This window comes from Mustela erminea, chromosome 12 (assembly GCF_009829155.1).
Source record: "Mustela erminea isolate mMusErm1 chromosome 12, mMusErm1.Pri, whole genome shotgun sequence".
NCBI classification, from domain to species: Eukaryota; Metazoa; Chordata; class Mammalia; order Carnivora; family Mustelidae; genus Mustela; species Mustela erminea.
Genome location: NC_045625.1, coordinates 6763500 through 6786988, shown reverse-complemented (window position 1 = coordinate 6786988; position 23489 = coordinate 6763500). Strand labels below are relative to the sequence as shown.

The following is a 23489-nucleotide window of genomic DNA, read 5'->3' as shown; positions in this document are numbered from 1 at the left end:
CTGTCCCAGGGGACCCTCAGGAGCCTTTAGCTTCCCTCCTGCTTGCTTTGCTGTCTTCTGCCTGATGGCACCTTCAGCTGGGCCGGGCGCCCGCCTGGGTGAGGCCAGGCTGCAGGGCGGCCAGAGAGATGAGGATGGCCTCCTGGAGGGGGAAGTGCGGCCACGGGCTGGGGTCGGGAGGCTGCCAGGTGCCTGGCTGCCAGCCTCACCCACCCTGCCAACCTCGCAGGGCTCGACTGTCCAGGACCCACCGCCAGGGGCTTGCTGCCCTCTGCATGGCCCCAGAGAAGTTAAGAACAAGCTCCCCCGCATCCTGCCTATCTGCTGCGGGCTGGCTGCATGCCTTACCCCCACCCCACTCCCCCCACCCCCCCACCCCCGCCGGAAGGGCCTTGCCTCTCTGCTTCTCACTCTTCCCCTCTGTAAAATGTGCTCCTGATGTGATAATACCTACCTTTCACAGTCAAGGTTCGGGTCAGGATTAGGGAAGTTCTCAGCCCACAGGACAGGGTGGGTTTAGGGGTTCCTGCTGGTAGGGTGTGCCCTCAGGGACAGACTGGAGCAGCCCACCTGTGTAGTCAGCCCCCTTGGAGACTACTGGAAGCCAAGGGCCTCTAGCATGCAGACCTCCCAGGACTGAGTCTCCCAGAGCTGGCTGCATACTGCCCCCCACAGCACTGAGGGGCCAGTGAGGCCCAGTGTGGAGGGCTGCCCTGCCCACCATGGTCACGTGTGAGGAAGTGGAACACTGAGCGTACAGCTAGGGAAACAGGCCCAGAGCCGGGACGGCCAAGGTCTCCTGGGTCACCCAGCCTGGGAACAGCTGGGTGGGCAACCGCACCCAGGATTCTGGACGCCCAGCTCACCCCTACACTATCCCTGCTGGAATTCACAATGGTGCGAGGCTGAGGCTGTCAGGAAACCATCTCCAGGGAAGGCTGGCTCGAGACCACCCCTGCTGGGACAGACCCTGGCTGGCAGCAGAACCCTGAGAGCAGCCTGGGGCGGGAGCAGGAGGCAGGCAGGCTCACCTCAGTGCGGATGGTGCGGCTGCCCTGGCTAGGACAGGTGTTGACATACAGATCGAAGAGGACGCTGGGTTCAGCCACCTCTAGGTTGGGGTCAGCCTCCACTCCAGCTTCCAGCCCCTGGAGGCCCCCAAACACCACGAGAGCATGCCTGGCACCACAGGAGGGAATCGGTCACTGCTCACCAGGCCACACCGAATGCAGCTAACCAGGGCCTTCAGCCCCCAACTCCTGGGACACAGTAGGGGCCCTGTCTGTACAGCTCTGCCCCCCACCAGGCTTGTTTCCGGCTCCATTCCTGCTACCCTGGTCCTTGTCCCAGGCTGTACCCACCTGAAGCTGGGAAGCTGGGCAGAGGTCACATCCGAGCCTCTCTCTGATGTCCCAATGGTCAGGTCATACCCGTCTTGGAAGGGGGCCTCAGCAAACACAGCACCTAGGGGAGAGACCAGGTCACTGGGGGTCCTGCTCCAATGCCACAGCCACTGGGCTACGTGTATCTACGTACTTGGGGAGTGTGGGAGGGTTTGGGCCGGAGAAGGGGACTCAGGTAAGGGAGCCACACCCAGCCACACAACACACACCCACCATTCCTGAGACGTCCGACTCAGGAGGGAGAAACCACACCTGTGCTAGACCGGGGACACAAAGCAGAAGATGGGTGGGCAGGAGATCTGAGACCACGTATTACACCCTATACCCATCTGGTCCTTTTGTTCCATTCCCAACCCCACGGCAGACACTTCTAGTGCATCACGACCCTTTTTCTCAGGAGTCCTTTACGGTATTCCAAGCAGCACAGTCAGGAAGATCAAGGCCCAGAAAAGGGAAGGCATTTGCCTAAGGACACACAGTAATGTAGAAGGACAAGGACCCTGGTCTGCCTTTTGTGTCAGGCAAGGTTCTCTGTGGCCTCCCAGAGAGGGTCAGCTCTTCAAGGGAGGAAGCGCTGCACTTACTGAGGCAGGAGGCCAGTCGGACCGTGTAGCCCCAGTACAGACCGGCTTTGGTGCGAGGGTCCTGCGACGACACAACTTTTCCCCGGTAGGTCTTGCTTTCTGAAGAGGAAGTGGAGAGGCTGTGAAGATGGGGCAAGGGACAAGGCATAGCAGGAGGCGGCTCTGAGCCCTCCGGCTGGCCAGGCTGGGAGGTTTCCAGATACCTGGGAGCTGTTTCTGGTTCAGCTGGACCGTCACCCGAAGTCCAGGCTCCAAGTTCTTGTCAATCTTCACCTCCTGGGGAGAAGCCAGGAGAAATGGGTGCTATTCCCCAGAGGGCCAGCAGGTGTCCCTGTTCTCCCAGATGCCGGGGGCAGGGGGATCTGGGCAGCTGGCAAGGTACCCGAGGGGTCCAGGTCAAAGGGGTCCTTTTTCCCCTTTCTCTGGCACCTGGGCCAGGCCTGCTCTCAAGAGACCATTTGTGGTGTGCCTGGGTGGCTCAGTCGGTTAAGGGGCCAACTCTGGATTTCCACTCAAGCGCAAGATCTCAGAGTCCTGGGATCGAGTCCCAAGTGGGACTCAGCACTTAGTGTGGACTGAGTCTGCTTCAAGACTCTCTCCCTCTCCCTCTGCCCTGCCCACCCCCCACATGAGCAGGAGCAGGCTCTCTCTCTCTCTCTTTCAAATAAATAAATCTTTAAAAAAAGAGAGACCATTCTTGCAAAACAACTACCACAAGACACACTACCACACCACCACACACACTACCACACTACCACAAAGATAAATGCTCTGGGCCTGGCACAGAGCAGGAAATAGTTCGCGAAATGAAATCCAAGTCTTCTGTTTTGAACACATGTGGCTATGCCACTTCCTAGCTACAGCAGTTTGCGCAGCCACTTAACCTCTGCGAGCCTCGGTTCCCTCCTCCGTCAAAGAGCAAACCCTCCATAAACAGCCCCTGTGACACAGCCCCGGGCCCGGCGTGGGGTCAATTGTCTGTGACGAATGACAACCAATGTCTGTGTTTCGTGCCAACTCTGAATTCAGGATAGGGCACTTTCTTTCCCTTCTGAGGTTTCTTTCTCCTGTTTTCTCCTTTCATCTGGGTCTGGGTCTAGGTCATCCTGCTCTGCATTTAGCCTGTCATTGCTGGTCTGCTTTTTGAGGGGAGGGGACCGTCCACCTGATTTGAGAGTAAGCAGGTGGCAGATGAAGGCGCCAATCCCAGTGTGGCTCTGCGTCCTGACAGAGCTGCCCCAGAGGGATTCTGAACTTATTTTTGTAGGGTTTTGGTTGGGTTGTTTTGGGTCTAAGCATGAGGACTACCTTCTGTTCATTTACTTTTTAAGAAACAGTACATTTGGGGGGCGCCTGGGTGGCTCAGTGGATTGAGCTGCTGCCTTCGGCTCGGGTCATGATCTCAGGGTCCTGGGATCGAGTCCTGCATCGGGCTCTCTGCTTCCCTCTCTCTCTCTCTGCCTGCCTCTCTGTCTACTGTGATCTCTCTCTGTCAAATAAATAAATAAAATCTTAAAAAAAAAGAAACAGTACATTTGCTCTAGGCTTTAGCTACCAACCCCTTTTTGGGGGCACTTCTTTGGCCCAAATCTACATCATGGGCGAACTGCAGGCACAGATGCCTGGGGCCAGGGCTCCCTAGACCCTGCCTGCCCTCTGTGGCCGCCGCGTGTCCAGAACGTATGTCCCAGCCCGCTCTCCCCATCCCTACCTTCTTCATGCCACAGTTGACAAAGGACCCGTGGCCGGGCCGGGTGGGCCGGTCCACCACGATGCCTTCTCTGAACTCGGACTCCTCATCCTGACGCATGTGGTGAGGGCTGTCCAAGGGGTTCAGAAGCCCTGTGTGTTGGGAGACGCAAAGGCACCTAGTGGTATGGCAGGAACACTGGAGGCCCGGTCCAAGTTTCAGGCCTGCCACAGACCTGCCACTCTCCACCAGGCACAGGCCTTGCCCTGCCTGGGCCAGTTTTCTCAACTGCGCAGCCATTTCTCAGGGTCTGGGAGATGAACCCTAAGAAATGGGGGTCAGTACCCCCTTGCAGCCTTACCTGCAAACTGGAGATCCTGATGCTTGGGGAAGAACGCCTTTCTTAGGTACCTAGTAAAGAACATGGACCTCAGGAAGTTTGTGGGGGAGGCTGCCCCTGCCTGACCTGCACCTCGACCACCCTGCCCGTCCCTGTCAAGTTCAGGGAAGTCCGCCCTTCACGCCCTCACTGTGGACACTCCAGGTACTGCAGGATCCGAGCGAGCTGCACGCACGCCTGCCCTTTCTTGCCGACTCCCCTGAATTCTCCCTCCACGGTCCTGGAAAGAGGAAGACAGGGTTTCCAGAGCCTACTGTGGTCCCTTCGAGAGTTCCTCTACCCAATCTGACCCTTGCAGTGCCCCTGCTTTGTGACTTTTCCCACCAGATTCACCAGGGACAGTGTTCTCAGCCCAGGCAGGTAGGCAGCGACAAGGACCAAGCAAAGTCAATCCTAGCAGTCCCTCCCTCCTTGCTGAGGACCCATGCACTGTTGGATGGCCCCTCACTTGGCATCCTGGCCTTCTTCATCGAACACTACAATCTCATCCACACAGAAGATGGTGCAGGCCCTGGCGATCTGGCCAGCCAGGTAGGTGCGAAGCTCTGGTGACTGGGCATTGTCCAGGATAGAGCCGGGCAGGGCCACGCTCAGGGTGTAGGGCCGACCTGGGAAGTGGAAGGGCATTCATGGTCAGTCTGAGAGGCTAGGGCTGAGCTTTCCCTCCCTCCCTCTAATCCCAGAGCCCAGAGTTAGAGAACTTTCCCCCTGGGAGGAATTTTGAGGCCAGCAAAATGGATCCAACTCCCCTTTCCAGGCCTCAATCTACCCAGGAGGAAAATGGACCTCGTGGTCCCCAAGGCTCCTGTGAGCAGGGCACACCACTGGGCAAGGCTGGAGAGTGGTTAGAGGCACTGGCCAAGTTCATATGCTAGCTCTGCCCGTTATTCCCTTGGTTCTCCAGCTGGCAAATGGGGATCATAAAAAGAACTAATATTATTAGACCTTTTCTGTATGCATTTACCCCATAACCCTAAGAACTATTACTATGATCCCCATCGAGAGGTGGGACCCAGAGAGATCAAACATGTGGCCCAAGGTCACACAAAAGGCAAGACAGCTGAGATCTGGGTTTGGGCTGTTTAACTCCAGGGAGATCACCATACTCGCCCTCCCAGAGTCGCCCTGAGGGAGCCACATAAGGGAACACTCAGGAAGCATTTCCTTGGTGTCTGAAACAGCTCACATGCTGTTTCTGTCCCTACTGTCACCATCATCACTGGTAACCAATGGGCTTAGAAGGCACTTTATGACACCCTAACCGTCCTGAGGTTTGAGTCTAGACAAGGAGAAAAGATACAATTTGTTAGGGTAGAGCCAGATGTACTGATGTGGAAGAACACACGGCACAATGTGGAATGAGAAAAACCACGTCCAGAAGCTAATGGATAAAGTGGTCTCACTTCTGTAAAACTGTATCTATATATTCTCTGCATACGTATCTATGAGTGGATATAACATAACATCTGGAAAAACTTACACTGCCAGGTTTGCTGGGATTTTTCTTTTTTACAGTATTCTGCATTTTCAGGAGGGGGGCTGTTTTGAACAGGTATCATTTAACAAGAGAAAAAAAAAGGCAAACTCTTATTATAATCAAAATAAGGGGTGCCTGGCTGGCTTAGTTGGTAGAGCATGAAACTCTTGATCTCAGGGTTGTGAGTTCAAGCCTCATGTTGGGTGTAGAGCTTCCTTAAAAAACAAAATCAAAATAAGTAAATGAAAAACTCGATTAAAGCACACAGAAAGTGCTCAATAAAAAGTAAAAAAAAAAATAGGGGTGCCTGGGTGGCTCAGTGGGTTAAATCCTCTGCCTTCAGCTCAGGTCATGATCCTGGGGTCTCGGGATCAACCACCGAATCAGGCTCTCTGCTCAGCAGGGGCCTTGCTTCCACCTCTCTCTCTCTGCCTACTTGTGATCGCTGCCTGTCAAATAAATAAATAAAATATTTAAAAAAAAAAAAATATATATATATATATATATCTGTCATTATGATGATGATGATTTCTGGAGGTGTAAAGTTATGATATGTGATGTTTAGGCTCCAAAAGACTGAAATCTAACTAAGTATGAAGTTAGGACTCAGGTTTTCCCATTCTCTGGGCCTCAGTTTCTCCCGTGGGACCCACTGGTCTCTAACAACTCTTCCAGGCATGACATTCTTTTCCCTGCCCACGACCCAGCCTGCTCACCCTGGTCCTCCCTCTGTGCAGCTGCCTCTTCTTCCCGCTGGAGCTTTGCCTGTTCCTCCTGTGCCCGCTGCCGCTCCAGTTTTTTCATCAGCTTGAGATCCTTCCACTTCTTTTTCTCCTCTTTCTCTGGAGAAGAGGACACTTGGATTGGTGGAGGGGAGAGGGACTTGGAGGGAGAAGGACATGGAGCAGTCCTGGAGATGGTGCCCTCCCGGTAAGGTCAGCCTGGGCTCTCCAGCGTTGCTTAGTGAGCCCTTCCTTTCCCGTTCTGGGTGCTGGGCGACCCAGAGGGACAAACCCGAAGGCTCTCCCCAGGTTCGGCAGCGCCCTGCTGGAGCAGCCTCGGCCAAGGCTAAACAGATCCCCTCCCCTCCAGCCCCTTACTTACTCTGCTGCTTCCATTTTCGCCACTCGACTCTTTGGCCATGTTCACCCTAGAGCAGGACTCGGAAGAGGTATAGGATTGAGGCTGAATGATCACGGCTGGGAGGGGGTCCTGCCTATCAACCGGGGTAGTGAGGAAACCACGGAACGCCCCCACACTGCCGCGGCTGGCAGAGTAGGACTGAGTCTGACACTCTGCAAGCCCTCAAGTTGTTGAATCGCGTCTGACAGGAGAGAAGAGGAAACTGAAGCTCAGGGGGAGACCTGCCTACTGCTGCCCTGGGAGTCAGAGGAGAGGAGATGCGCCACGGAAGGGCTCGAGAGGGCGGGCAGGGTCCCACCCCCTGAATCCAAGCCTCGGTCGGAGTAGCCGCAAGGGTCACCTGACGCTGTCCCAGCCCTGGCTCGGACCCTGGCACCTACCCCCGGTTCCTACCCGGGCAGGAGCGCACGCGGCCACCAGCATGCGGCACCTCGGGGCTCCCGGCCTCGGATCAGAGACGAACAGGGAGCGGGAGGCTCGGCCTGGCCCCGCCACGGGCCCCCACACGTTCCGTTCTCGCGCCCCCACCCCCCTGTCCTGCCCGAGACCCCAGCTCCAGCCACTTACGGGGCCGCAGGGTCGCTTCTTCACGCGCTCCGCCATGTTCGTCGCACACCGTCGGCCACGCCCTGCCAATCAGACTCACCCCTTCCGGCCACACCGCCTCCGAGCCGTCCAATCGGAGAGCCAATGCCGTGCGGGGGCGTGGCTAGGCGTCCGGAGGCTTTGCTAGCGCGTGGCCTGGGACTCGCAGGCTAGTGGAGCAGAGTGCGCGCAGGCAGTGGGGGTCGAGCCGGGGAGGGGTCTTGTCGCAGGCTTCGGGGGTCCAAAGGGCAACTTGTGCAGTACTGTCCCGGATCCTTGGACGACCGGAGAGCCGCCCTCCGATTCCACACGAGCGAGACACTTAAAACTCAGCTCGATTTTATTTTACGTGGGGACCCTGAGGCCCAGAGCTGAAGTGTGATTCAGAGCTAGAAACGATCTTAGAATTTAATCGAGTTTTTTAATTTTAATTAAAAAAATAATATATAATATTATTATATATAATATAATATTATATATAATATAATATAATGAATATACATGAATAAAATTCATTTATTTGACAGAGATCACAAGTAGGCAGAGAGACAGGCAGAGAGAGGGAGGAAGCAGGCTCCCTGCCGAGCAGAGAGCCCGATGTGGGGCTTGATTCCAGGACCCTGAGATCATGACCTGAGCCCAAGGCAGAGGCTTAATCCACTGAGCCACCCAGGCGCCCCTAATTTTAATTTTTTTAAAGATTTCATTTATTTTATTTGATAGAGATCGCAAGCAGGCAGAGAGAGAGGAGGAAGCAGGCTCCCGGCGGAGCTGAGAGCCTGACGCCAGGCTTGATCCCAGGACCCGGGACCATGACCTGAGCCGAAGGCAGAGGCCTTAACCCACTGAGCCACCCAGGCGCCCCAAATCCAGGTTTTTTTTATAGATGCATTCATTTGCTCTCTTTTAATTAATAGACTTTATTTTTTTTTAAAGATTTTATTTATTTATTTGACAGGCAGAGATCACAAGTAGGCAGAGAGGCAGACAGAGAGAGGTGGAAGCAGGCTCCCTGCTGAGCAGAGAGCCCAATGCGGGGCTCCATCCCAGGACCCTGGAATCATGACCTGAGCTGAAAGCAGAGGCTTTAATCCATTGAGCCACCCAGGTGCCCTTAGACTTTATTTTTTTAGAGCAGATTTAGGTTTCTCAAAAATTGAGCACAGAGTACAGAGTTCCCATATACCCCTTCTCCCCTACTCATTTCCCCCCACCCTCAACATTTTGCCTTACTGTGTAGGTTTACTGTAGTTGATAAACCAATGTTGATACAGTGTTATTAACTAAAGTCCATAATTTACATTAGGGTTCTTTCTTTGTGTTGTACATTCTGCAGGTTTTGGCAAAGACATAATATCAGGTGTCTACCGTCACAGTATGGTACAAAATAAGTCCACTACCCTAAAAATCCTGTGTTCCTCCTACCCTCTTCCAAGCCCCTGGCAATCACTAATCTTTTTTTACCATCTCTTTAGTTTTGTCTTTCCCAGAATGGCATATAGTTGGAATCTAAGTATGTAGCCTTTTTATTTATTCATTTTTATTTTTTATTTATTTTTTCAAGATTTTATTTATTTATTTACAGAGAGAGAGATCACAAGTAGGCAGAAAGGCAGGCAGAGAGAGAGGGGGAAGCAGGCTCCCTGATGAGCAGAGAGCCTAATGGGGGGCTCAATCCCATGACCCTGGGATCATGACCTAAGCCGAAGGCAGAGGCCTAACCCACTGAGCCACACAGGTGCCCCCATTTATTCATTTTTAATTACTTATTTTAAATAAGCTCTACACCCATGGTGGGGCTCAACCCACAATCCTGAAATCAAGAGTTACCGGCTCTACCAATGGAGCCCTAGAAAGGCGCCCCCAGAAAGCATGTAGCCTTTTCACACACCCTTTCATTAAGCAATTTGCATTTCAGTTTCTTCCATGATTTTTCATGGCTTGATAGTTCATTTCTTCCCATTGCTCAATACTATTCCATTGCAGGGATATGCCAAAGTTTGTTTATCTGGTCACCATTTGAAGGATATCTGATTGATCCCAGTTATGAATAAAGCTGCTATAAACACTCATGTGCAGGGTTTTGCATGGACAGGAATTTTCAGCTCACTTGGGTCAATAGCTGCGAGCCTGATTGCTGGATTGGGGTGTTAAGACTGTGATGAGCTTTGTGGGGGCGCCTGGGTGGCTCAGTGGGTTAAAGCCTCTGCTTTCGGCTCAGGTCATGATCCCAGGGTCCTGGGATCCAGCCCCGAACTGGCTCTCTGCTCAGCGGGGAGCCTGCTTCCTCCTCTCTCTCTGCCTGCCTCTCTGCCTACTTGTGATCTCTGTCTGTCAAATAAATAAATAAAATATTTAAAAAAAAAAAAAAAAGACTGTGATGAGCTTTGTAAAACACTGCCAAACTAGCTTTGGAAGTGACTAGACCATTTGCACCACTGCCTGCCATGAATGAGCTAAGCTCTCTCTTATGTTAGTAAATCTGAGGGGCACCTGGGTGGCTCAGTCGGTTAAGCATCTTCCTTTGGCTCAGGTCATGATCTCAAGGTCTTGGAGTTGAGCCTTGGTCCCCCAGGTAAGGCTCCCTGCTCAGAGGGGAGTCTGCTTCTCTCTCCCCCTCTGCCCTCCCCCTGGCTCAGGCATGCCCACACTTAAACTTGCACGCTTTCTCTCTCTCAAATAAATGAAATCTTAGAAAATATATATATAATAAAAAGAATAAATAAATTTGAGTTAACTGTGGGAGCAAGTCCTGGTTTAGAAGGGAAGGGAGGGTTCATAGCGCAGAGTGCCCTCCAACAGTAAATCTCTGACCCCAGGTGGGTGTCCTACACTTCAGTTCAATTCTGACCATTGGCGCAGATCCTAGAGGTTAAGGGCTCAGTCCCACCAGACCATCCCGCCCACCCCTGCCATTTCAAATGCCAGGATAGATTGGGACATTTCCAGATTGGGGCATTTCCAGCATTCCCCTGGAGCTCAGTAATTCCATGAAATGATTCACAGCACTCAGGAAGGTACTGTACTCACATTTTCATTATAAAGGATACAACATAGGAACAGCCCAACGGGAGAGATGCACAGAATGAGGTTTTGGGGGAGGAAGGTCCACGAACTTCTGTGCCCTCTCCTGATGCATCACCCTCCCCACACATTGCTGTGTTCAACAACCCAGAAGCTCCCCGAGCCTCTCTGATTCAGGGTTTTTTAGGTGGGGTTTTATTCCATATGTACGATTGCTTAAATCATTGACCAAGGGAAGTGACAACTCAATGTTCAGTCCCTTTCCCCTCCATCGGGGCCTGCAGTTGGGACCAAAAGCTCTGACCCTCTACTGACATAGGGGCTCATTATGAGTACAAAAGACAGTCCTAGGGGCGCCTGGGTGGCTCAGTCGGATCAGCTCATGATCACAGGGTATTGGGATCGAGCCCCGGATTGGCTCCCTGCTCCACGGGGAGCCTGTTTCTCCCTCTCCCCACCCCCTGTTCATCTCTCTCTCTCTCTCTCTCTCAAGTAAATAAATAAAATCTTTAAAAAGGAAAAAAAGAGACAAAAACAAAAGACAGTCCTATCTCTCAGCGAATTCCGAGGGTTTTAGGAGCTCTATGCCAGCAACCAGGGACAAACGCTAAATACACCCTATTATGTTGCATGTCGCCATCAGCTCCCCCAATTAAAAGGCTCACGGGAGCAAACACATGGGTCTGCAACATAAGGGCGACTTCAAGCCCCGAGCACCACCTTCCAAATGAATTCAGGGTTACTGTTGCTTTCCAGAGACACGCCCACCCCCGGGAACAAACCTGCTTCTAGGTGAGCCAGATGGCTTTGGGCAAGTCACATCACCTCCAAAGTGGCTTGCCCACCTGCAAATGCAGACAGTAACTCCCCTCTCAAAAGTCTGTTTAACAAGGTGGTGGGCATCTTGGCCCTGGACACAGGGAGGTACACAATTACATGAGCTACTTCCTCCCCCTTCTGCCTAAACTTCCTGACCCTCCTGGCCTGCGCTCTGACCCCCTGTGAGACAGGAGACTGTTCGTGTCTTCCTTTTCAGACACAAAGTGGAGGCCCTCACCTCCTGCACACACGCACAACGTGCCACAGTCACAACCCCCATCTGAGCCCTGGGTTCTAGGCCGGGTTTTACCACTAACCATGACTTCGGACAAGATCCCCGTCCCGGCCCTGCTTCGGGCCTTGGTTTCACTCCACAAAACACATTTGTGCAAACAGGGGCTCGGATCTAAGTTTCACTGAGGTGCCTTCCGCTCTGCCCCTGTTCCCATCAGCCATCAGCACCACCGTGTGAAGCAGAGAAGCCACTAATAAGAGTGTAAATAACTTATAACTTTATTATGGATGAAAAGTACTCGCTTGAGAACTCGAGCCTAAAGGCCACATCCCGAGGTTACCAAAGCAGATCAGGAAAGGCAGGGATGCCGGAGCCTGGGCTGGGGCCAGAGCAGGGCTGGGACTCAAGGCCAGGACACTGCTGGACTCTGTTCTCTTGAGTCCCAGACAAGGAGGGGACCCAAGACTCTGTGACCCGACCTAGGGAGGAGCAGGGAGAGGCCCGGGTCAGGTCCACCTTCCCATATAGGTTCTGTGGGAAGCGCTCCAGAACCCACCAAGACCACGAAGGAGGGCTCTTCCCTGGGGGACATCCTGTGTCACAGAGTAGGCAGCCCCAAGCTCTATCTACGCCCAGCCCGGGAGGGGCTGACACGCAGGCACAGAGCAAGCCGGAACCAGGCGGGGCCACGTCAGGGCCTCAGCTCATCCTTCCACTTCTGCAGCTTCTCGTCCATGGCCTGGAGCGTGGACTCGTCCTGCACCAACACAGGTCAGTCGTACCCCGCCCTCCCCCACAGCACCAGTGGGCCACGGGGAGCTTGCGGAGGTCCTCTCTCCCCTCCAAACCCCCGTCCTTTACCTTCACAAAACAGAAGCGGACATAGTGGTCAAATTGCTTCCGATGTGGGGTGCTGTAGAAGACGGAGACCGGGATGGCCGCCAAGCCCTAGGGAGGAGGAAGCCCACGTCTGAGAGCCTCCCCACGGCACGGCAGGCCCTGGCTCTGGGGGACAGAGAGCTTCCTGTTGTGGCCTGGGGCAGGGACAGTTAGCTTGGGTGCAACACCTCCCAGGGATGGGTCAAGGTCAGAGGAAAAGAATGGCAGAGCATGGTTCCCAGTCCCTCCCTGTGTACAGAGGGGAGGCGAAGGCTGGGGGGGGGGGGTGGGGGCGTGCCATGTGTTAGATCAGGGCAGACACAGAGGAGAAATCAACCTCAACGTCAGAGCCCAGAGCCCACCCAGCTGGGCACCAATGCGCCAACCCCACACCCTACAGACAAGCCGGCCAAGGCCCGGAGAACCCAGGGATGCCTGCCAGTCACACAGCATCTTTCTGCAAATTCCAGACAGAGATGCACACTGGTCCTAGCGCTGATAGCAGAGGCTGGGCTGGACTGGGGGCCTGGCCTCGCTTCTAATAACGCCCACAGGACCCTGGCCGAGCCCAGCCCACCTTGTTCCTGATCATCCACTTGACGAAGCGTCTGTCGTAGGGCTCATCTGCATCGCCTGGCAAGTCCGGCATCTGGGTCTCTGGGGGGACAGAAGCCACGCTGAGCCCCGGCTGCCTCTAGCCACCCCCCTCCCGCCCTGCCTCTGCCCGGCCTGGCCAGTCCTGCTCACTGAAGTCTGAGATGTCTGCGATGAGGAAGTAGCTGCCCTGGGGGACCACGGGCCTCAGGCCCACAGACTGCAGACTGCGAATCATGTGGTCCCGGTAGCGCTGCACAGCTTGCGGCAGCTGCACGAAGTAGCTGCTGGGTTGGCCAAAGTGCAGTTGCTCGTGCTGGAAGCTCTGGGCCACGGCGGCCTGCGGAGGGTGGGCGAGCATGGGGTGGGCTGACTGGACAGGGGAAGGGGGTTGGCCCGGGCTCTGTGGTGCCTCTCCCCCCGTGGCCGGGTCCCCTGCCTCTCCTCACCTGGCCCTGCGTGGGACAGTGATAGATAGTGTTCTGGTGGACGGTACGTAGGTGCTTCATGAGACTGTCCGGGCCCAGGGCCCAGCCCACCTGGACCAGGAATACAGGGAGGGGGTGAGGCCCTCTGGGGCCTGGCCACCCCCTTTCCTAATTCCCAGGGCAGCCTTGCCTGGCCCGGATCATGGGGGGAGGCGGTACCCCGATGGTACCCTGATCCCCGTCGACTTACCTTCCAGCCAGTGGCGCTGAAGCTCTTACCAGCGCTGCCAATGGTCAGGGTACGCTCCCACATGCCAGGAAGACTGGCTGCCCAAGGCCAAAGAGAGACACTGCTCAGACGGGGGTGGTGGTGGGGGGTGACTAAGCCCCAGGCGCGCACTCGGGCTCTGGGCACCCCGGCCCCCGCTAGGTGCTAAACTATTTATGGGGCTCACCTGGGCTCATGTTCATGACCACCCCTGGGGGCAGTGCCATTGCATCCTCCTGCTCTCTGAGAGGCTAAGTCACTGCCCCAGGTCACACAGGCCCTAACCACGGGGCCTGTGTGGACTCCCAGATTGGGCTCAGGGCCCTGCCTCCAATGTCCAGGGGCAAGGATGGGCCCCAGGCGGGCAGGGCTCACCGATGCTGATGTGCTGGTGACCATCGTAGACCAGCCACTGGTAGACCTCATCACTGATGCAGATCACGTCATGCTGCTGGCACAGGCTGGCCACCAGCTCCAGCTCGGCCTTGGAGAACACCTGTGGGGACCACCCCCAAACAGAGACACCTGCTCAGGGAGATGAACGGATACCACCGAGTTGGCTGCTAAGGGCTTTTCCATCCCATTCTATCGAATCCCTTGCAACACTGACCCTGGGAGGTCTGTTGCGAGTTAATAGAAAATAAACACATTGCTCTCTGCCCCCAGGCCCCCGGGGCTCCAGGCACAGAGCTCCTACAACCCTTGTAAATGTCTTACTGACAGGAGCACTAATATTGGGTCTTTGACCCGACAACAGGGCTCCTAAAGCCCTCGTAAATTCCTTAGTGAAAAGAGCACTAGAAGTGTTTTTTTGTTCTAACGAGGTGACGTTGGGTGGGCACCTGCATAGCTCCGGCATCAGGGCTGGTCACCAGAATGACCAAGCGATGATTAGAAACTGAAATTGGAATTTCAGCCCTACCTGTATCCTACAGAGAGCAGAGGGGTTGGAAATGGAGTTGATAATAATTAATCATGGGGCGCCTGGGTGGCTCAGTGGGTTAAGCGTCTGCCTTCAGTTCAGGTCATGATGCCGGGGTCCTGGGATCGAGCCCAGTATCGGGCTCCCACTCCCTGGTCAGTGGGAAGTCTGCTTTTCTTCTTCCCCCTCTGCCCCTCCCCCGGCTCATGCACTTGCTCTCTTAAATAAATAAAATCTTTAAAAAATTATAATGACTAATGATGTCTATGTGAGGAAGCCTCCATAAAATCCCAATAGTACAGGGTTCGGAGGGCTTCCAGACTGGTAAACACATCCATCTACTGGGAGGGCAACACACCCAGGCCTCGGGGTCCTCCCAGACCTCCTTCTGTGTATCTCTTCATCTGGCTGTTTTCTCCTTTGTCATCTGTATCTTTCTCAACTCCTTAATCAACTATTAAGTGGAAGGTGGCATTTCCCGGAGTTCTGAGAGCTGCGCCAGCAAATTAATAGGAACCGAAGAGGGTATGGTGGGAACTTCAAATTTATAGCCAGGCTGGCATCTGAAGGGCGGGCAGCCTCGTGGGGCTTAGCCCTAACCTATGGGATCTGACGCTACCCCAGCTGGTGTTGTAGAACTGCCGGGTGTGGGGTCCCCCCACACCTGAGGTCAGAGTGTTGTAAGGGCAATGGTCGTATGAGGGAGAGACACCCAGTTGGACAGCTGGATTTTCCTCTGCGTCAATTCTGTCATGTTCCCAATGGACATATGAGAAAATACTCCGAGAGGTGAGGTCACCATTCCCAGGGTCTCGGGGGTCACAGAGGTACCCAGTCTGCTCCAGCAACCAGCACTTCTGCCTTCCAAGGGGATTCCCACCCCTGTCCCTGGGACCTTGGGGAGTCTCGGTCCTCAGAGCTCATTACAAGTTGCCTTCCCATTTCACAGATGAAGAAACTGAGGCCCAATGCAGCAAATCAGTAACACAGCAGGGACCTGAACGCAGTCGGGAGGGGTTCCTGGAGGGCGGTGTCTCGGGTACCTTTCCCACGGGGTTGTTGGGTGTGTTGAGGATTAGGGCTTTGGTACGAGAGGTAAACTTGCTGGCCAGCTCTGTGGGGTCCAGCTGCCAGTTGCTGGCAGAATCCAGTTCCCCGTCCTGGGTGGGGCTCTGTGAGAGGAGAAGAAAGGGGGCAGCAATTAATTCCCTAGCCCACCTTCAGCTCCTGGGATTTGGCCCTCCTCCACGGGCATCTGTTTCCGCCCTCTCTCCTCTGGGACTCTGGACAGCCCCCCCATCCTGGAGAAACAGGCCTCCTTTCCTTCCTTCTTTCCCCCCTCCCAGGGGCCAACACGACACACTCCTTGGACCCCTCTGCCTACCCACACCCTCCCCAGCATCCTCACCGGCTTCAAGGTCACAAACACAGGGCGACCCCCTGCCATCAATGTCATGGGTTCGTAACAGTCAAAGAAGGGCTCCACGATGATGACCTAGCAAAAGGATCAGATTAGCTGGCCCCTTGGCCCTCATCCCGACCCAGCCCGAGCCCTGCTCACTCACCTCATCCCCTTCATCCACCAGGGCCTGGAAGGCTGTGAACAGGGCTCCATAGGCACCCACAGTCACCAGCACGTTCTTGAGCGGGTCTATCTCCTGTCCCAGGAGCTTCCCAAAGAAACTTGCCAAGATCTTTGTCAGGGGTGGGTAACCCTGGCAGAACAGCAGCCGTCAGCCCGCCTGGCTCAGCCTGGGCCCACCCTCCTGCTCAGCTGCATCCAGGGAGTTCTAGCACTTTCCAGCCGCAAGCCTGAGGCAAATTTGGCCATGTCCTCCACCAGCGCTGGCCATCAAGCCTGTTCTGCGCAGGCCCAACGCCCAGGGCTAGGATTTGGTGGAGAACCGGACAGAGTGTGTATTTTGTGGAGAACCGTCCAACGGAGCCACATGGTGGTGGCAACTGCATGACTGAACCCCTTCCTTCTCAGTTTAAGAAGCACATCTGTGCCATCGGCTCATCCCAAAAGCCTTGGAAGACATGTATTATTTGATCCCCACAATTTGCTAGGTAGAGAAACGGAGACCCAGAGGTAAGAAACAACGTGCTCAAGGTCATGCACAGTTGAGGAGCAGGAAGGGGGACTTTATGGAAGCAACCCACTATGAGAGGAAGGTTGGATCCATACGCTTGTCTTGAGGCTAAGCCAAAGGCCTGAAACCCCAAGGTCTAGAACTTCACCAACTAATTCACTCAACCAGTCTGGACCATGTAAAAATTAAAAATTTCTGTCCAGCAAAATATACCAGGAGCCAAGTTAAAAGACAAAACATTGCAGACTAGGAGAAAGAGGTCAGATATTTAATATATAAAGAGCTCTTGCAAAACAACAAGACAAAGATAGAGACCCAAATGAAGAAATGGAGTTGGTCACGAAAGAAAAAGGACTGATGCCCAGTGCAATTATGTAAAGGATAATAATTGAAGAAAAATAAAAGCAACAATGAAATATTGCTCTAAGAATATGTCAGTATTAACAAGATCGGAAATGCTCATGGCTGGCAATAGTAGAAGACCAGTGTCTTGGTGGGGATGTGAGTAAACCTTTTTGGACAGCAAGATATCCATCACATCTTTAAATGCTTACACCCTTTGACTCTCTAGCTTGGCTTCCAGGGTTTTATCTGAGAAAAAGGCTCACACATGTGTAAAGATATACACACAGAAATATTCACTGTGTCATTGCTTATAAAAGTGAGATAGTCAAACCAGCCCATCAGAGCAGGGCAGGTTCAAGAATTTATAGCACAGCTAAGCAGGGGAATACCACGTGGCCCTTGAAGAGAATGAGGCTATTCTGACATGGAAAGTTGCCCATGACAAGCTGTTTAGTGAAATAAACAGGTTACAGAGCATTATAGTACGAGTCTGTTTGTGCCCAAACCCTCAAATCTCATATGTTAAGTATATGGGTGTGTGTGAGCATGTGTATTTATATAAGCACTTTAAAACATTAAAAGTTTTGGGACGCCTGGGTGTCTCAGTTGGTTGGACGACTGCCTTCGGCTCAGGTCATGATCCCGGAGTCCAGGGATCGAGTCCCGCATCGGGCTCCCAGCTCCACGGGGAGTCTGCTTCTCCCTCTGACCTTCTCCTCGCTCATGTTCTCTCTCACTGTCTCTCTCTCAAATAAATAAATAAAATCTTTAAAAAAAAAAAAACATTAAAAGTTTAAAGTCTAAATGCTCAGTGAAGTAGAAAACTCTTGGTCATAGTTACCGCTGGGTGGCGGAACTGGACAAAACTCCCTCCAGGTAATTCTGATGCATACCAAAGTTTAAGAAGCATTTACTGCTTTACTAAACCAAGGACTGACAAATATTTACCCTACCTATGACCTTTCCAGAAAGAGTCTGGATTTGGAGTCAGATGGGTCAGCAGCTTGTCTTTTGAGACGCAGCTTACAACACGCCACCTCCTCCAGGAAGCCTTCTCTGGTCTCCCCAGATTTCATTCCCTTCTTCTTGCTCCCACAGCACCCCATCTTCCCCTATGACAGCATATCAAATACCTTTATTTTCTGCTTTCTTTTCTTTTCTTTTTTTTTTTTTTTTTTTTGTCTGCTTTTCCTACTAGACCCTGAGCTCCCAGCTCATGTTTTTTTGTCTGTCTCTCCCCAGACCATGAGCGGTCCCAGGGCCTGGAACAGAGGAGACACTCAGTGAACAATGAACTACAGCCACACTGAATTCTCTGGGCTCTGCTCCAGAACGCTGATACCCACGTGGGCCTGATGTTCAGAAAGGCCTGACCCTTCCTCCCCCAGGGCCTCCTTGAGGCCTGCATCCCAGGGCCCTGGGCGAAGCTGAGACTCACAAATGCCTTGGTGTACTGGTTGAGCATGAAGTCGCTGTTGAGGGCGAGCTGAAAGGCTTGAATGGCGAAGTCTGGGGGTGGGAAGTCGGGGAAGCCTTGGCCCAAGTTCACGACATCATACTCACTGGCCATTTTACCAAACTCCACCCTGAGCAACAAACAGAGAGTTGACACCAGGCCACCTGGAACCTGAGGTGAGCGGCTCTCTCCAGGACAGGATGAACAATGCACTGGGCTCATTCCAGAAAAACTGGGCAGTTAAACGCGTCTGCCCCAGCCTGAGATCTGTGTGAGGGTCAAAACTGGTCCCTGCTTTGGGATTAAGTGGGCCACTTAACAGGCCCGGGTCCTGTTTTTTTTAAAGTAGGCTCCATGCCCTGCATGGATCCCAGTGTGGGACGTGAACTCACAACCCTGAGATCAAGACCTGAGCGGAGATAGGCAGCCCAACGCTCCCCTGACCGAGCCCCCAAGGTGGCCCTAGCCTACACATTCTTTAGAAATATCTGTTGAGACTTCCTAAGTGGATTTCACGAACTACAGTTTGAAATATGTGCTCAAGGGGCGCCTGGGTGGCTCAGTTAAGCATCTGCTTAGGCTCAGATCATGATCCCAGGGTCCTGGGATCAAGCCCCACATTAGGTTTCCTGCTCAGCGGGAAGCCTGCTCCTCCCTCTCCCACTCCCCGTGCTGTCTCTTTCTGTCAAATAAATAAAATCTTAAAAAAAAAAAATAATGTGCTCAATAAAAACTTTCCCATACGTATGCATTTGTCCTATCCCCAAGTCACAGTGGGGATGGAGACGCTGAGGCTCGTAGCGATTTGCCCGAGGACTCCCTGTTTGTGCATGGCCCAGCCAGCCTTTGTTTCTACATCGGCTCCAAGCAAAATTTATGCTCTAGACCATTTGCCTGGACAGACTGGGGTCCCACCAGCCCCCACCATCTGCCATTTCTGGTCCCCGCTGGTGGTCAGCTCCTCAGGGAAACAGAGAGAGGCTGAGAGGCTGCATGAGAGGCCGTTGGGTGGTTGCAGACTGGCTGGCGGGCAGAGCAGTCAGCCTTGGCTGCACTGAATTTGCATGACAATAAATATTGTTCCATCTAAAACTGTCATTTTCTCCCCAGAGCCCCATAATACTTCTGAAGTTGCTGACGCTCAGAGAGGGTAGTGACCTGCCCAGAGTCACACAGCACCTGAGGGCAGAGCTGAGATGCAAAATTGGGTGGCAGATGTTCCGTGGTAATCGAGACAAGGAAGCTAAGCTCCACTAAGCCCTGCAGAGACCAGCTGCCCTCTACGTTGGGTTCTGAACCTCTCAGGCCAGCACTTTGGGGTTAGCAGAACCTCAGGCCCTTTTTTATCCAGACTCGCATGGCCCTCATCCCTCTGGCACCCCCACTCCTGTCCTGTACATTCTCCCCAGGCCTGCTTCTGCTCCGCCCTGCCTTTGCCCATGAGACTTGGCCTCCTTCGGCCTCAACCTCCCCTTCTGTATAATGGGGGTGTTGGGTTCAAGAGACTGCTGGGTCTCTGAGTCAGGAAAGTGTCTTGCTGCCTCTCCCAGCCTGTCTCCTAGTCCGAGTTGGACTCTATCTTATCTGCAAAGGCCCACGAGGCTGCCCAGCCTCCGTCACATACAGGACAGAAGGTGGCATTACCGAGGGGGGCAGTCAGATACTAGAGGGGTTTTGGGTCTGGCTCCTCTGTCCCAAACACCATGGAGTATCAGGCAGAGGATCTTTGCAAATCACAAAGTGCTGTACATGGAGGTGAGGGGGTTCGGGGGGAGGTCTTGAAAGAAAAAAATGGTTGTGGGGGGTGCTCCTGGGTGGCTCAATCGATTGAGGGCCCAACTCCTGAATTTGGCTCAGGTTCTGCTCCCTGGGTCGTGAGATTGAGCCCTGAGCCGTGCTCTGTGCTGGACAAGGAGCCTGCCTAGGAGTCTCTCTCCCTCTGCCCCTCCCCCCGCCTTCCATCCCTCTGGCAGGAGCACACCTGCTCTCTCTCAAAGAAAGAAAGAAAGATGGAGTGCCTGGGTGACTCAGTGGGTTAAAGCCTCTGCCTTCGGCTCAGGCCATGATCCTGGGGTCCTGGGATCAAGCCCCGCATCGGGCTCTCTGCTCAGTGGGGAGCCTGTTTCCTCCTCTCTCTCTCTCTGCCTGCCTCTCTGCCTACTTGTGACCCCTCTCTGTCAAATAAATAAATAAATAAAATCTTTAAAAAGAAAGAAAGAAAGAAAGATAAAAGTGCTCCCATGTTTTATGAAAACGACAGCCAACAACTTTTTTTTGAAAGTACAGGGATGTCGGGGGCGTGGCTGGCTCAGGGGGTAGGTAAAGCATGTGACTCTGGATCTTCTGAGTCTGCGCCTCTGTGCTGCTGGCCAAAGGTGGGGCGGGGTGGGGCGATTAGGAAAAATCCCTGCATTTTTCTTACACACCTTCTTACTTCATCCATTGTATTATTAGTAACCACGGGCACATGTGTCTTTCAAATTTAGAACAAGTCAACAGAGAAAAGAAATTAACCTCAGCTCATGTCCAGTGCAGAGCTGCCTGTATTTTACGTTATCTTACTTACTTTATTTTACTCTGTACTAAGTGGGAAATAAAATCCCTGGAAAGCCCCAAGCCTGATGCCTTCATACAGCATATCATTCATTTCATTTCATACGTTGATACAGCATTTAATACAGCGTTTCGCCTTATCCTCCCAAGGCCCTTCAAGGTAGATGTAATTAGCTCCATTTTGCCATTGGGGAGCTGAGGTTCAGAGCAGGTGTCACTGCCCACCTCCCCACCCCACCCCGCGCCCCAGCCAAGAGCGAGGTGAAGCTGAGATTGGAACCCAAGCCCGCGGCTCCCAGTCTCACCTCTCCCAGGCTGTGGCTGCAAACCTCAGTCCCAGCACGGTGGCCGTCCTGGGTACCCCCGAGTTAATGCAGACCCAGATCCCCCCCCAGCCCTGTCCCACCCTCACGCCCGAGAGGGGACCCCACACGCTTCCCCAGCCCTACGGAGCTCACCATGGGTTGTGGTCAATCCCGTCCAGCCGACGAGCCTGGAGCCGCTTGGACATGGCGAACTGTAGACAGAGCGAGCAGAAGGTCAGAGTGCTGGAGTCGGGCTTTTTTTCCGACCACAGCCCCCGCCCCCTTGAGGCAGCGGTGCAGATCCGCTCTCCCAGGGAGCCCGCCTCTGGGCCTGGCTCCGCCCCATGCCGGCGGCCCCGCCCCCACCTGCCCCACCCACCAGCCCCCGCTCCGCGGGTCCTGAGACTCCGACCAGATTCAAACTAGATTCGGACCCGACCAGCAGGTTGAGGAGGAGGAGGGGCAGCAGGAGGGGGAGGAAGGCCACACCTTGGCCAACATGCAGCCTGCGTTTAGGACGACCGCTTCCCTTTAGGACGGCCATGCTAAACTCAGAACAACCTGGCTGGGCCCATTTTATAGATGAGAAAAATCACATTAAAAAAAAAAATGTTTTGGGGCGCCTGGGTGGCTCAGTTAAGTGTCTGCCTTTGGCTTGGGTCATGATCCCAGGGTCTTGGGATCCAGCCCCTCATCGGGCTCCCTGCTTGGCAGGAAGCCTGCTTCTACCTCCCCCCACTTCCCCTGCTTGTGTTCCCTCTCTCGCCATCTTTGTCTCTGTCAAATAAATAAATAAAATCTTTAAAAATAATAATTTTTTTAAAGTAAACGTATTCCCCACATGGGGCTCCAACTCACGACCCTGAGATCAAGAGTCTCATGGTCCTCCGACTGAACCGGCCAGGTGCCCAAGAAAAATCATGCTTTTGGAGAATATTTATCAATTGGATGTGCTGACATCAATAAAACGGGCTACAAAACAGTACATACAGTATGATTATGTTTTGTAAAAAAACATACCCTACTACGTATTTGTATACACGTACAGTTTTCTATAACCATATAGGAGTAGGCGAAAAAAAGTTTGGAAGATAAATACATCAAAATGTTAACAAAGATTCTCTCTGAGTGGTGGAATTATAGGTGATTTAACTACATGTGTGTGCTTTTCCCTTCTTTCTTTCTTTCAAGTTTATATATTTAAGTAATGTATACACCCAAGGTGAGGCTTAAACTCATAACCCTGAGATCAAGAGTTGCACGCTTGGGGTGCCTGGGTGGCTCAGTGGGTTAAGCCACTGCCTTTGGCTCAGGTCATGATCTCAGGGTCCTAGGATCGAGCCCCACGTCCAGCTCTCTGCTCAGCGGGGAGCCTGCTTCTCTCTGCCTCTCTGCCTGCTTGTGATCTCTCTGTCAAATAAATTTAAAAAATCTTAAAAAAAAAAAAAAAGAGTTGCATGCTCTTCCAACTGAGCCAGCCAGGTACCCTATGTGTATATTTTTCTATGGTTCCATTTTTTCTTGGTATGGAGATCACACCATATGGGATTGATTCTGATTTATGTTTTGTTTTTTTTTTTTCCCTTGCACGTTCTCTGAATTCAAACGTATCTCAGAATCTCCAGCATGAATCTGATTGGCACTTCCCGCCCCCCTTACTAGCCCATACAATAACAGCATATCATTGATGGGATCGTGGTTTCAATGTTATAAGGAATTACTGTTGAATTGGGGATACATCATTTTTAAGAAGATAGAGGGGCGCCTGGCTGGCCCAGTCAACAGAACATGTGACTCTAACCTCAGGGTTGTGAGTTCAAGCCCCATGTTGGGTGTAGAGGTTACTTAAAAATAAAATCTTAAAAATACATACAATGAAGATGAAGTTGGGGGGGAGGTGAGGGTGCATGTTGGGGCGAGGGAAGTTTGAGAAGGTTGGGGAGGGGTAAGGGGTACCGGGCTACAAAGGCATAGAGAGAGAGAGAACAAAGTAGGTGAATGGAGGTGAATGAGAATAGGAAAGAGATAAATATCATGGAAGCACAGAAACCTGGGGGAACTCAAAGGAGTGACCCTCAAGCATGACACACAGTAACTGCATTAAGTGAGGAAACAGTGCCTGTTTTTGGACTTATGTATAATGTATTCCTCAGCCAATGTCTACTGAGCACCTACTGTGTACTGAACACTGGGCTGGGCTTAGGGGATGAAGGGCAGGCAGCACAGCTCCATGCAGACCATTCAGATGCAGAGCTACAAGTTCAAGGTTAGAGGAAAGAGCAAGGG

At 53.0% G+C, this 23489-nt stretch overlaps 2 protein-coding genes and 1 non-coding gene across 10 annotated transcripts in view; 1 reads left to right on the top strand and 2 right to left on the bottom strand.

The window, feature by feature from the left end:
- Positions 1 to 33: 33 nt before the first annotated feature.
- On the bottom strand, positions 34 to 7351 carry SPOUT1 (SPOUT domain containing methyltransferase 1). Its single transcript, XM_032307712.1, has 12 exons — positions 7265 to 7351; positions 6659 to 6704; positions 6271 to 6396; positions 4526 to 4685; positions 4208 to 4297; positions 4039 to 4088; positions 3699 to 3829; positions 2191 to 2263; positions 1988 to 2086; positions 1362 to 1464; positions 1032 to 1179; positions 34 to 142 (listed from the first exon to the last, which is right to left on the bottom strand). The coding sequence occupies exons 1-12, from the start codon at positions 7298 to 7300 to the stop codon at positions 74 to 76; spliced, it is 1131 nt and encodes a 376-aa protein (XP_032163603.1). The 5' UTR covers positions 7301 to 7351; the 3' UTR covers positions 34 to 73.
- On the top strand, positions 5688 to 5760 carry TRNAK-CUU. Its single transcript has one exon. It is a non-coding gene; the product is annotated as a tRNA-Lys (tRNA).
- Positions 7352 to 11614: 4263 nt separating the features above from the next.
- KYAT1 (kynurenine aminotransferase 1) overlaps positions 11615 to 23489 on the bottom strand; it is a 34702-nt gene continuing 22827 nt past the window's right edge. For all 8 annotated transcript variants that reach the window (XM_032306262.1, XM_032306268.1, XM_032306263.1 and 5 more), the window contains 12 exons: positions 21357 to 21415; positions 18328 to 18475; positions 16017 to 16166; positions 15860 to 15946; positions 15495 to 15623; positions 13905 to 14025; positions 13512 to 13588; positions 13283 to 13372; positions 12987 to 13173; positions 12817 to 12896; positions 12222 to 12308; positions 11615 to 12117 (listed from right to left, as the gene is read on the bottom strand). In XM_032306262.1, the coding sequence (XP_032162153.1) occupies positions 12052 to 12117; positions 12222 to 12308; positions 12817 to 12896; positions 12987 to 13173; positions 13283 to 13372; positions 13512 to 13588; positions 13905 to 14025; positions 15495 to 15623; positions 15860 to 15946; positions 16017 to 16166; positions 18328 to 18475; positions 21357 to 21415 (1281 nt within the window). In that variant the 3' untranslated portion in view covers positions 11615 to 12051. The remainder of the gene's footprint in view (positions 12118 to 12221; positions 12309 to 12816; positions 12897 to 12986; positions 13174 to 13282; positions 13373 to 13511; positions 13589 to 13904; positions 14026 to 15494; positions 15624 to 15859; positions 15947 to 16016; positions 16167 to 18327; positions 18476 to 21356; positions 21416 to 23489) is intronic.